This window comes from Nycticebus coucang, chromosome 9 (genome assembly GCF_027406575.1).
Source record: "Nycticebus coucang isolate mNycCou1 chromosome 9, mNycCou1.pri, whole genome shotgun sequence".
Lineage (NCBI taxonomy): Eukaryota > Metazoa > Chordata > Mammalia > Primates > Lorisidae > Nycticebus > Nycticebus coucang.
Window position 1 is genome coordinate 83,554,703 of NC_069788.1, and position 12,184 is coordinate 83,566,886.

Genomic DNA, 12,184 nt, shown 5'->3' on the forward strand with positions numbered 1-12,184 from the left:
GCTGGGTCTGAACCCGCCACCCTAGGTATATGGGGTTGGCGTCCTACCCACCGAGCCAGGTACCACCCCTATTTAAACGTTCAATTTACTGATTTTAACAGCATTAGATTTCTGGTTGTAAATGTTTTGCTTAATCCAGCACAGAGCATTTCTATATTCAGTCTAACAGATGATGATAATTATTATTTTTGGCCTTCCATCAGCAATTTATTTGTTCACTCTCAGATCACAGCTCAGGTGAGGTCTGATCACACCCCTTCCCAACAAGGTCTAAACAGGGGTTCTCTGCCTAGGGCATGACGCTGTTCAGGGCGTCAGTGGGCTGCCAGCACTTTGGGAAGGCACAAGGCCCCTACCCCCACCCAAACTGCACTGGGTGACAGGATGGGGTGTGGTCAAACCAAACCGGAGGTCCCAGCTGTCCACACACCTATTCCATCCTCTTGAGCTATGAAGGCAGTATGCACATGGCTGACCCCCATACCTCACAAAACATATTTACAGAAATAGAAATGGGGTGGAGGAGTGACTGTAGCCATATTGGCCTGACTTGCTGTCGGGGCTCCAAGCATCCATGTAGCAGTTCATGCATATTGTGATGCATGTATACCCCAAATTAGTTAATTGCCTGAAGTACTTTAAATATCAACAATTTTACATAAGGCCACAATTTCAAAATACCAGAAACCTCATGGTTTTTTGGATTTTTTTTTTTTTTTTTGAGACAAACTTTTACTTTGTCTCTGTGGGTAGAGTGCCATGGTGCCATAAGCTCACAGCAACTTCAGACTCATGGGCTCAAGCTATTCTCTTGCTTCAGCCTCCCCAGAAGCTGAGATGACAGGTGCTCGCCACAATGCCCAGCTATTTTTTTTAGAGACGAGGTCTCTTGTTCAGGCTGGTCTTCAATTCATGAGCTCAGGTGATCCACATGCCTTGACCCCCAGAGTGCTAGGATTACAGGTGTGAGCCACCACACCTGGCCCCAACCTCCAGGTTTTAAAGACATCTAGGTTTCTCTGAAAACTTAATGTTTTTTATTTTATTTTTTTTGTAGAGACAGAGTCTCACTTTATCACCCTTGGTAGAGTGCTGTGGCGTCACAAAGCTCACAGCAACCTCCAACACCTGGGCTTAGGTGATTCTCTCCCCTCAGCTCCTGGGACTACAGGCACCGCCACAACACCCAGCTATTTTTTTTTTTTAATTGCAGTTTGGCCAGGGCAGGGTTTGAACCTGCCACACTTGGTATATGGGGCCAGCGCCCTACCCACTGAGCCACAGGCATTACCCCTCAAAACTTAATGTTTTAAAGCTTTTATCGCTAGCTTTCCTATTCAACTCAATGGTTTAGTTAAGTGGTTTAATTTAGAATAAGCTCTACAAAACACAAAATTACTCCTATATAACAGCAATGAATATCTAGAAAAAAATACACTGAAATGTTCATTAATTATATGTAAGGAAAAACACACAAAATAAATGCTGACTTGAAGTAACTAATTAAGAATATTCAAAATATAGTTGAAGTCCAGGATGGTGGCACACAGCTATAGTCCCAGCTACAGAGTTCAAGTCTAGCGTAGGCAACATAAAAAGACCCTGCCTCCTTATTTATAAATAAGGTCTTGCCAATTCTTTTATATAATGGAATTTTAGTCATAAAAATGAAGTACTGCTACAACATGAACTTTGAAAGCATGCTAACTCAGATACAAAAAGTCATGTGTTCTATGATTCTGTTTGTATAAAATGTCCAGAATAGGCAAACCTATTAAGACAGCAAAAAGTAGATTACTAGTTGCCAGGGGCTAACAGGAGGGGTAACACGGAGTGCTAATAGGTAGTTTCTTGGGGGGGGGGTGATAAAAATGTTCTAAAATTAGTGTAGTGATTATTGCACAACTGGTGAATATGTATGAATATGTATACATTTTTTAAAAAATAAAGAAAAAAGCAAATCTCTAAGGACCCTAGGAACCTAAAAGGCTTAAAACTATTCTATAAAACTGTTAGATTCCTTTGTTGCTGTTCCATTCAAAAGATGCCCACTACAGAGGGCTGTTACTGTGGGAGATTTAAGGAAGATGGCATACAAGTAAAAGAAACTCAGAAAATTCAAGTATTTGGTTTCCACAAATATGCTGATGCCCACTAAATTGGGTTTTTATTTTTCTGAGACAGTCTCAAGCTGTCACTTTGGGCAGAGAGCAGAAGCATCTTAGTAACCTCCAACTCTTGGGCTCAAGTGATCCTCTTGCCTCAGTTTTTCTATTTTTAGTAGAGATGGGGGTCTCACTTTTGCTCAGGTTGGTCTTGAACTCATGAGCTCAAGCAATCCACCCACCTAGACCTTCCAGAGTGCTAGGATTACAGGCATGAGCCACTGCATCTGGCCAACTGGGTTGTTTTAAAAGCACGAGATGCTGGGTGGCGCCTGTGGCTCAGTGAGCAGGGCGCCGGCCCCATGTACCGAGGGTGGTGGGTTCAAACCCAGCCCCGGCCAAACTGCAACAAAAAAATAGCCAGGCGTTGTGGCGGGCGCCTGTAGTCCCAGCTACTCGGGAGGCTGAGGCAGGAGAATCGCCTAAGCCCAGGAGTTGGAGGTTGCTGTGAGCCGTGTGAGGCCACGGCACTCTACCAAGGGCAATAAAAGTTAAACTCTGTCTCTACCAAAAAAAAAAAAAAAAAAAAAAAAAAAGCATGAGATGCTAACAAGCAACTAAAGCCTCAAGAATATGCTACATGTACAATTATTGTTAAAAGGACTTCAGGCAACTAAGCTTGGAGCTTATGCAAAACTGTTACTACAGTTATGTGGCTTACGCCTCTCATCCCAGCATTCTGGGAGGCCAAAGTGGGAGGATCCCTTGAGCTCAGGAGTTTAAGACCAGCCTGAGCAAAAGTAAGAACCCCCCGCCAACAAAACAGAAAAAATGAGCTGGGTGTCATGGCAGGTGCCTGTAGTCCCAGCTACTCAGGAGGCTAAGGACCCAGGATTGCCTGTACTTAGTAGTTTCAGGTTGCTGTGAGCTAGGGTGACACCAGGGCATCCTGTCCCAGGCAACAGAGTGAGAACCTATCTTTGAAAAAAAACAAAAACTGTTACTTCACAGCTCATTCCAATCTATTTTGTGAAAACTACAATGCAGTTAACATTCTCCTGCCTAGGATCAAATGAGATCAAGCGTAAGTTGTTAACACACTGCCTACCAACTGACCAGGTATATACATGTACACAGAAATTTATCTTTTTTTTTGTAGAGACAGAGTCTCACTGTACCGCCCTCGGGTAGAGTGCCATGACTTCACACGGCTCACAGCAGCCTCTAACTCTTGGGCTTATGCGATTCTCTTGCCTAAGCCTCCCAAGCAGCTGGAACTACAAGTGCCCCCCACAATGCCCGGCTATTTTTTTTTTTGTTGTTGTTGCAGTTTGGCCAGGGCTGGGTTTGAACCGGCCACCCTTGGCATATGGGGTCAGCACCCTACTCACTGAGCTACAGGCGCCGCCCACAGAAATTTATCTTAACTATTAGTCTTTTGGTCACGGTTTACATATATCAATTACACCATGTCATTTCAGTTCCGAAGATGAAATTATTTTCAGAATAATTGAGACCTACATATTTTAGCTTCTCTTTGATAATAATTCCAAACCACAAGGACAAGGAAAGGAGATAGTTTACCACAAAACATGTTTGAGGAAACAGGCCATCCTATGTTTTACTGCCATCAAATATTTACAAAAATCTCCATGCACTGAGTACTCTCTAACACAGTAGACAACCAACAAAGAAATGGACATTAAAATGACCTGGACTCTGTAACCTTGTAAGCAGCCACTTGCACAGAGTAACTAATGACCTTTAAATGCGGATGTAAAGTGTATATTAACTACCATTAGCCAGGTCCCTCAGACTTTCTCCCATGACTGGCTCACTTGATACACATCACTTCTACCAAGTATGTGGGTCTCGAAAACTGGGTTAGCAATTTAGTAAGATAAAATGCAGAACATGTAAAATATGCTGTTTTGTAAATTAACATAAAGCCAATATGGCTAAAAAGTAAATTTAGTTTTGTTTGGTTATTTTATCATTACCCAAATATCTGATTTCAAACATTATCCTGATTTCTGCAAATTCACCAATAACTAAAATCCTTCACCCTACTCCATGCTTATTCAGGGAAAACCATGGCTTTTATTTCCAACATGATCAGTGTGCAATCACTCTGAGCCACCAAAATACACGAAAGATGTCTTTCACCACTAAGTACTAAAGTAGTCATGCGTCATTAAAACATACAGCTCCTGTTAAACTCTAACTACTATGAATTCTACAAGGCACTAGTGCCTGTTACCACTTTCTATTAGATTTTGAAAGCGCCCTGACCCCTCTGCTCAGGACTCTGAATCACAGATCTATTCAGCTTTAGTTACCTCATCTTGGGGCTTTAACTAGACACAATCAAACCAGCTTTTCAGGCCAGCCTTTCTGTTTTTTATTTCGTTTATTCCTCTAAGATTTAAGAACCTTTTAATAGCCAAAATAGTCACATTTTCAGCCTCCATCCAATTCTGAGAATTTATGACATAGTTCTAATGTAACTACGGAGAACTCTACTCTTTAAATTTAGTATTAAATTTAGTCATCACAGATGTTAAATTAACTGTTAGGATTATTCTCAATCTATTTAGTGTCCCACCAATTTAGCTAGGTAGCATATGAATATAGTAACAGGATAGCAACATAAAAAAACCAGCAAATACTGTCGTATCCATGAAATAGCTTTTCCATAATTCTACAGTAAAAAACAAATTGCTTAACAATTTTACACATGTAGACCAGTTCCTTTTGCCCTAGATGATTTTTCAGGTCTTCTTTAAAAGCAGTATTAAAATACTAAAAACTGCTTTCTAGAATCCTTTTCACAGGGAAAATACGTGATAGTTATCTGTAAAGTAAAAAGCGTACCTACATGATAGTTATCTGTAAAGTAAAAAGCGTACCTAAGCTTAAAATAACCGATTTTATCAATTTAGTGGCAAGCGTCTCTAGTTATGCAAATTAACCTAACCTATTCACTAAGAACCAAGTACTTAAAATAAAAAATGTTTTCCCAAACCGCAAAAAACTAAAACTTATCTATTAAAATTCATAGGCCCTTTCCTATGGGGTACTGCTGGGGATTGAAAAAGCGAGGAATTCGCTGGCAACGCTGGTGACAGGCTCCAACTGACGCTCAGAGCCTGCACACGCGAGCCCTACGTGCAGCACCAAGTCCCGCCCCACAGCAAACGACGCCTAGGGGTGAGCGTGACCGCCGGGGCAGGGTTCAGCCCGATGCTAGGTGGGTGGGGAGCAAAGGGCCTGGAGGCGCCCACGCGCCCCTCCCCCCTTCTGGAAAGTGCCTCCCGGGGGCAGTTGGGAGTCCAAGGAAGTTGGGGGGGCGGGGCGAAGCGAGCGCCAGCAGCGCCCCCCAGAGGACGGCGTGGGAAGGGCAACGCCGGGCGGTGGCGTGCGTCTTGGAGGCCGCTGGGCCCCAGCCCGTGCCAACGTCTACTCGTGTCCGACTCAAGCCCAAGGCGCGCGGGAGCGCTGGGCAGCCGCCACAACGGGCCGGCGGGCGAGTCCGTTGGTCCGAGTGTAGCGGGGCGAGCGTACCGGCCCCTCCCCCGCCGCTCCTGCCCGTCCACGCCCCGGACGGCGCTTCCCCCTCTCGGAGAAACTACGCCATTGCGGCCTAGCCGGGCGGCGCCGCCCCTCCCCCGCGCGGCCCGGCCGCCATCTTCGCGGCCCGCGGCCCGCCGCCGCCCGCCGCGCCCCCGCCGCCGCCGCACGGCCCGCCATCTTTTGGGGCCGCCATACTTGCCCTGGCGAAGAAGATGGCGGCGCCCATCACACACATAAAACATGGCTTCCCTTCAAAACAAAAACATCCCGGGGCCGGGGCGCGCGGCCGGCGCTCACCTGAGGACCACATGGTGACCGAGAACTCGCCCTCCAGGGTCTTGATCTGCACCTGCTTCTGCTCCCACTTCTTGTTGCCTGGGTCGGTGCCGCCGCCGCCTGCCGCGCCGGCCCCGCCGCTGAGGTAACTCTTCTTGCCGCTCTTCTTGCCGCCGCCCTTCTTGACGCGGCCGCCACCCGACGACGAGCCGCCGCCGCCGCCGCTCTTGCCGGCCGCCGCCACGGTGACCAGCGTCTGCTCTATGTAGTCGTCGTCGCCGCCGGCCGGCGCGGGTACCGGGATCAGGATCTGGTCCTCGAAGCCGTCCTCGGCACGCAGCCCGTCCGAGTCGTCGCCGCCCACCACCTCCTCGCGCGTCTGCACCAGGATCACCTCCTGGTGGTGGTGCACCTGGGTCGGGTCGTCGGTGACCAGCGGCTGCAGCGCGATCATGGGCGGGTGGTGGTGGTGGTGGTGATGGTGGTGGTGGTGGCCGGCGTGCCCGTGGCCGCCCCCGCCGCCGTGGTCGCCGCCGCCGCCGTCCTCGTCGTCGTCCTCCTCCTCTTCCTCCTCGCCCACCACCGTGGTCTCGATGGTCTCCACCGGGATGGTCTCCACCTCGATTTCGTGCAGCTCCACGATCTCGGCCGGCATCTCCGAGCCGTCCGTGGCGATGTAGAGAGTGTCGCCCGAGGCCATGGCTGAGGGCTCCGCCGCCACGGCCGCGGCGGCCTCGGCTCCTCGGCTGCGGGCGGGCGGGCGGGCGAGGAGGCGGCCGGCCGTGGGGAAGGAAGGCAGAGGGAGGAAGGCGGCGAGCGGGCGGGGGGAGAGGGGGCGGGCGACGGGGGGGAAGGGGCGGGCGCGGCGGCCGCGGCGGCGGGGCTTCCCCGCCTCCCTCGCCTCGGTGCGCCCCGCGTTCGCTCGGCCGCTGCTAGTCCCGGCTCCTCGCCTCACCTTAGCCGCCCGCCCTAGCCGCGCCTCCTCCCGCCCTCCCGGCCGGCGCTCTGTTTCCCCCTTCCTCCTGCGCCTCCGCCTCCTTCCACACAAATACCAACTCCTCAACCCGAGCCCAGATCTCGCCGCCGTCGCCGCCGCCACACTTCGCTCGGGCTCGGCCTCGCGAGACTTCCGCGCTGGCCTCGTCCCGCCCCGCCTCGCTTCCACTCGCTAGCCCGCCCTCTCGCTCCTCCCTCTCTGCCAATCGATCTGCCCTACTCGCCGCCGCGGCCCCGCCCACTCACCCGGGCTCCTCCCTGATTGGGGCCGGTGGGATAGAGGGTGGGGCGGCCCTCACGCGCTCCGGCTGGCCCGCAGCGCGTGACGTCAGCGCGCTGCTGACACCGCCTTCTCCCTCCGCTGGTTGTCGCGCGGCTCCCGCCCACCGCGGTGCAACCGCCACAAAACCCGCCGCCTCAGGCCGGGGCCACACTCGGGAGTGGGCCGTAGCCGTTGCACCCGCTGCCTTGGGAGCTGGTGAGCGGTCCGCGCAGCCCCGGGCGCCACAGGCGCGGGAGACTGAGCCAGAAGGGAGGGAGTGGCCGGCCGAGCGCGGGGCTGCTATCTGGGGCCGGGTGAGGAGCGGCCGGCGTGCGTGGGGCGGCCCAGTCGCCCCAATAAAGTCTGCTTTGACGAGAAACGCCTGTGCTTCCTTTTTCGCGTCGGGTGGCACTTGCTTTAGGCGCCTTGCTTCGGGTGAGCGATGGCCGCTGGGTGAGTGTGGCGGGCCAATCCAGCGAGGAGGGCTGGAGGCTGCGAAGGGCGGTGTTCGCCTGCATCGCGCGTTCCGCATCTCGCCGCGAGCGCCGGGCATGGTCCAGGGGTCGGGTACAGGTGGGCGGTGCGCGGGGTGGGCCGGCTGCAGGCTTGGCGGAAGCGCCGCGCGGAGCCCGAGTCCACCGTTGGGAGGATGTCCGTTATTCTTTTGTGACCCGCGGAAACCTGAGACGGAGCCGTTGGGTGCCTGTTTCCCCCGTAGATCTTTAGAACTGTGGGGTCCTGGCGGCTCTCGTATTGTGGTTTTGCTATTTATAGCTTTCTAAAATTTCTAAACTTGTCTTTTTTCGTTGTCCAGTCAATCTTCGTTTCCTTTGCCCACCGTCTTCACCTGTTTTTCACTTTTGTGGATGCTCCTCCTAATAACCAGGATTTGCATTTGTCTCATTGAAAAGTCCACATTTTTTCTTCTCTGTTCTCTGTTCTAGCGCAGAACCTAGTTTTTTTTTTCCCCCTGGTACGAGTTAGCAGTTAAACTTTTCTGAATAAGATACATTGCAGTGAAGTGATTTTGCTGTCAATCTTTGTAGTTGATTTCAAGCAATGCAAGTATTTTCCGGTTCTTAAAAACCATGAGAGATTGGAAAGTTGGAAAGGTGTGTTTTTTTGGTACTCATTTGGCCAGTTTAACGCCAGGGTAAACTTGTTCTCAACAGTCATTCTTGGAATAGTGTTCATGCATTTGAAACCCATGATTATTTTGAACTGTAATACATTAACCTTAGATCCAACTTGGTAAAATAACCTGGCCTATTATAGGAACTTATTAGTATATGTGCTGCCGAAGCGAGCACTATAGGAACTTATTAGAGGAAAGTTTATACATTCTAATTAGGAGACTTTATAGATCTAACTTACTCTCTACTTATTTCTAAACAGTATTGGACTTGATTTTTGAGAATATTAGTGTAAAGAGTGGAAAAGTAAATCATTTTATTTTTGAGTTTTAAAACTGAGTAATTTCCCTTGGAATGCTGTACCCACCCAGTTTGCCAGAGTCAAATCTGCTGAAGTAAGACATTTCTGGCTTTATAGTTTTAAACTCTAAATAAATGAAAACCAGTTGTGGGAGAATTTGTATGTGGCTTAATGCTTTCTACTTTCACTTTCTCTGCTCTCTAGTAAATTAATGGGGGAATGTCTTTGCAAATACTTGATACTTCCCCATAGATAACCCAGCAAACGAGAAATAGGGGAAGTGCCCAATAGGCAGCCCCACTTCAGAGTCAGATCTATAGGTGTTCACAGTCAAATAATCAAAAGGAGAAAGCTGAAAAGAGTAAAGCTGTTAGGAAGGATGGCAGGTGAAAAAGCATTAAGATGCTTCCTAATGCTCCAGAAATAGCTTTTGAAACTTGCCCCAGAGCAGGTGATCTATTAGGGCAGGCCTTAAGTTTTCTGCAGTGTGGGGAGATAAAGCGTTAGTCTTACACTCTCGTGGCGGGTTCAAACCCGGCCCCAGCCAAACTGCAACCAAAAACTAGCCGGGCGTTGTGGCGGGCGTCTGTAGTCCCAGCTACTCGGGAGGCTGAGGCAAGAGAATCGCTCGCTTAAGCTTAAGCCCAGGAGTTGGAGGTTGCTGTGAGCTGTGTGAGGCCATGGCACTCTACCGAGGGCCATAAAGTGAGACTCTGTCTCTACAAAAAAACAGTCTTACACTCTCTCTTTTTTTTTTTTTTTTTTTTTTTTTTTGAGACAAAGTCTCAAGCTGTTACCCTGGGTGACAAATTACCCTTTCCTTTTAAATTGATTTTCACTTTTAGCAGCAACTGCAAGCAGGTTAGAGCCAACACAACACAATGTCTTTGCATGTCATAAGATACCCATAGCTAAAGAGTGTTTAAGACAAGCCCAGGTGCAGTGGCCCACACCTGTAATCCTAGCACTCTGGAGGCCGAGGCAGGTGTATTGCTTGAGCTCACAAGTTTGAGACCAGCCTGAGCAAAAAGCCAGACCCGATCTCTACTAAAAATAGAAAAACAGACGAGGAGAGCCCAAGAGTTGGAATTTGCTGTTGAGCTATGATGCCACAGCACTCAGAGGGTGACAAAAGGAGACTATCAAAATAGAATAATAAACTGTTATTTCTCTTACGCCAATGTTTGCATACTATTATCCTCTCACCAATCTGGGCAAAAGCCATGGGTGTTATGTCAGTTCAATGTCTTGCACGTGGAGTGATCAAAACACTGTAATGGGGGAGTTCTTTGTAATAGTGCTTTACCATTTCTTAGTTATTTGAGTGTTTCAAAAGCTCCAACTTTCTACTACAGAGCATACTGGGGAAGTGTGAACTATATAGAAAAAAGAATATTGGAAGCATCTTAAGTTGTGCAGAGCTTTCTAGAATCTTCAAATAATCAGAGCTCACTAAATGGCTGAGGAGATGCAATGACAAATATCCTGTGAGGAATATGTACTTTGGCTAGCTGATCACTACAGCAGCAGGATAAAGATGTGGACTGTAAGTTGACTCTACCTTTGGCACTTCCTCATTGGCTTTGTTTCTCGGTGGTTTCCTTTTCTGAAACTTTCATTATATTCCCAATTTGGGTTTAAAAGCATATGATTTAGGAAGGGACCTGTGTGGCGATGATGAGGGATGGAAGTGGGCAGAAAAATAAAGGATGTTAAAAGATGCCTGGTATCTCTTTCTTGCCTAGTTGAGACAACTTGCCTATCTGCTTATTCATTGATTATAGAGAGGTTGACTATTAAATCTGATTGTCATATTTCTGTTTCTCATAGATTGAGATTAATCCAGGCAATGAACTTACGCAGAAAAAATTTCCCTTACCACAAACCAGTTTGGCTGCCTCATGAAATTGGGTTTTTGGTTTGTTCCAATGTCTACTTTTGCTGTTAATTCAAGTGGGTAGTTGGTGCTCTTTATCAGTACAGTTTTGAGTTGGGCAGAGCATCTAGTTCACTCTTCATTTTGCAGACACGGGAATCAGCTGTGAGAGGAGACTTGCTTAGTCTCACTTGGGGAAGTGATGGAGAATGATAGGGCTGAAGGGAAAGCTAGATCTTCCTGTCTTTCGTTAGGCTGCAAAACCTCTAACTTTGGGTTGTAGGACTCTGTTCTAGTCAGACTCATGCTTAGTTTTCTTTCTTTTTTTTTTTTTTTTCTTGAGACAGAGCCTTAAGCTATAGCCCTGGGTAGAGTGCTATGACATCACAGCTCACAGCAACCTCAAACTCCTAGGCTCAAGTGATTCTCTTGCCTCAGCCTCCTGAATTGCTGGGACTACAGGCACCTGCCACAATGCCCAGCTATTTTTTGGTTGTAGTTGTAATTGTCAGGCTCGGGCCGGATTCGAACCCACTAGCCTTGGTGTATGTGGCTGGCGCCTTAGCCGCTTGAGCTATGGGTGCCACCACATAATTAGTTTTCAATGAAATGTTTAAAAAAAAAAGAATGAGGGCGGCACCTGTGGCTCAGTGGGTAGGGCGCTGGCCCCATGTACCAAGGGTGGTGGGTTCGAATCTGGCCTCCGCCAAACTGCAACAAAAAAATAGCCAGGCATTGTGGCGGGTGCCTGTCGTCCCAGCTGCTCAGGAGGTTGAGGCAGGAGAATCGCCTAGGCCCAGGAGTTAAGAGGTTGCTGTGAGCTGTGTGATGCCACAGCATTCTACCGAGGGTGATAGAGTGAGACTCTGTCTACAAAAAAAAAATAAAATTCAGAATGAAAATTCATGTATATGCATTTAAATTAATTATCCTTAGTTTGGATCCATACAAAATAAAGGAAAAACTATAGGTTTGTACAATATTTCTTAATCACCTAAACTAAAGGTATTTTTCTTGATTGTGGATTAGCAGTTCTCAACCTGTGGGTCTCACAACCCCTTTGTAACAATGAAAATACATCCTGCATATTAGATATTTACATTACGATTCATAACAGTAGCAAAATTACAGTTATGAAGTAGCAACAAAAATAATTTTATGGTTGGGGGGTCATCACAACATGAGGAACTGTATTAAAGAGCTGAGACATTAGGAAGGTTATGGAGTCTTTCAAACCTAGGCTATTAGAGGAATAATTTTTCCCCCCACCAAATTAGTATATATATATTAGATTCAGAGTTTAAGTTATGGTGAAATTCACTGTGTACGTTTTGTTTTGTTCTTAGAGACAGCAGCTCACTTTATCGCCCTCAGTAGAGTGCTATGGCGTCACAGCTCACAGCAACCTCCAACTCCTGGGCTTAGGTGATTCTCTTGCCTCAGCCTCCGAAGTAGCTGGCACCAGAGGTGCCCGCCACAACGCCTGGCTATTTTTTTTCTGTTGTTGCAGTTTGGCCAGGGCAGGGTTTGAACCCACCACCCTTGGTATATGGGGCCGGTGCCCCACTCACTGAGCCACAACCCGCCCACTATGTATGTTAATAGGCCTCATGCCTGTAAAGCTAACACATAAGGTCCTTTTATAAGGTGTTAGATTCTTTT

General features: G+C 48.2%; 1 protein-coding gene and 1 long non-coding RNA gene across 2 annotated transcripts in view; both read right to left on the reverse strand.

Annotated features, from left to right (window-relative positions):
- Positions 1 to 6,709, reverse strand: part of YY1 (YY1 transcription factor) — a 44,225-nt gene extending 37,516 nt beyond the window's left edge. The window contains exon 1 of the mRNA XM_053601673.1: positions 5,976 to 6,709. Coding sequence (XP_053457648.1) covers positions 5,976 to 6,654 — 679 coding nt within the window. The 5' untranslated portion in view covers positions 6,655 to 6,709. The remainder of the gene's footprint in view (positions 1 to 5,975) is intronic.
- The window catches only part of LOC128593584 (uncharacterized), a 66,443-nt gene that overhangs the window by 51,679 nt on the left and 2,580 nt on the right, over positions 1 to 12,184 (reverse strand). The window lies entirely within an intron of this gene.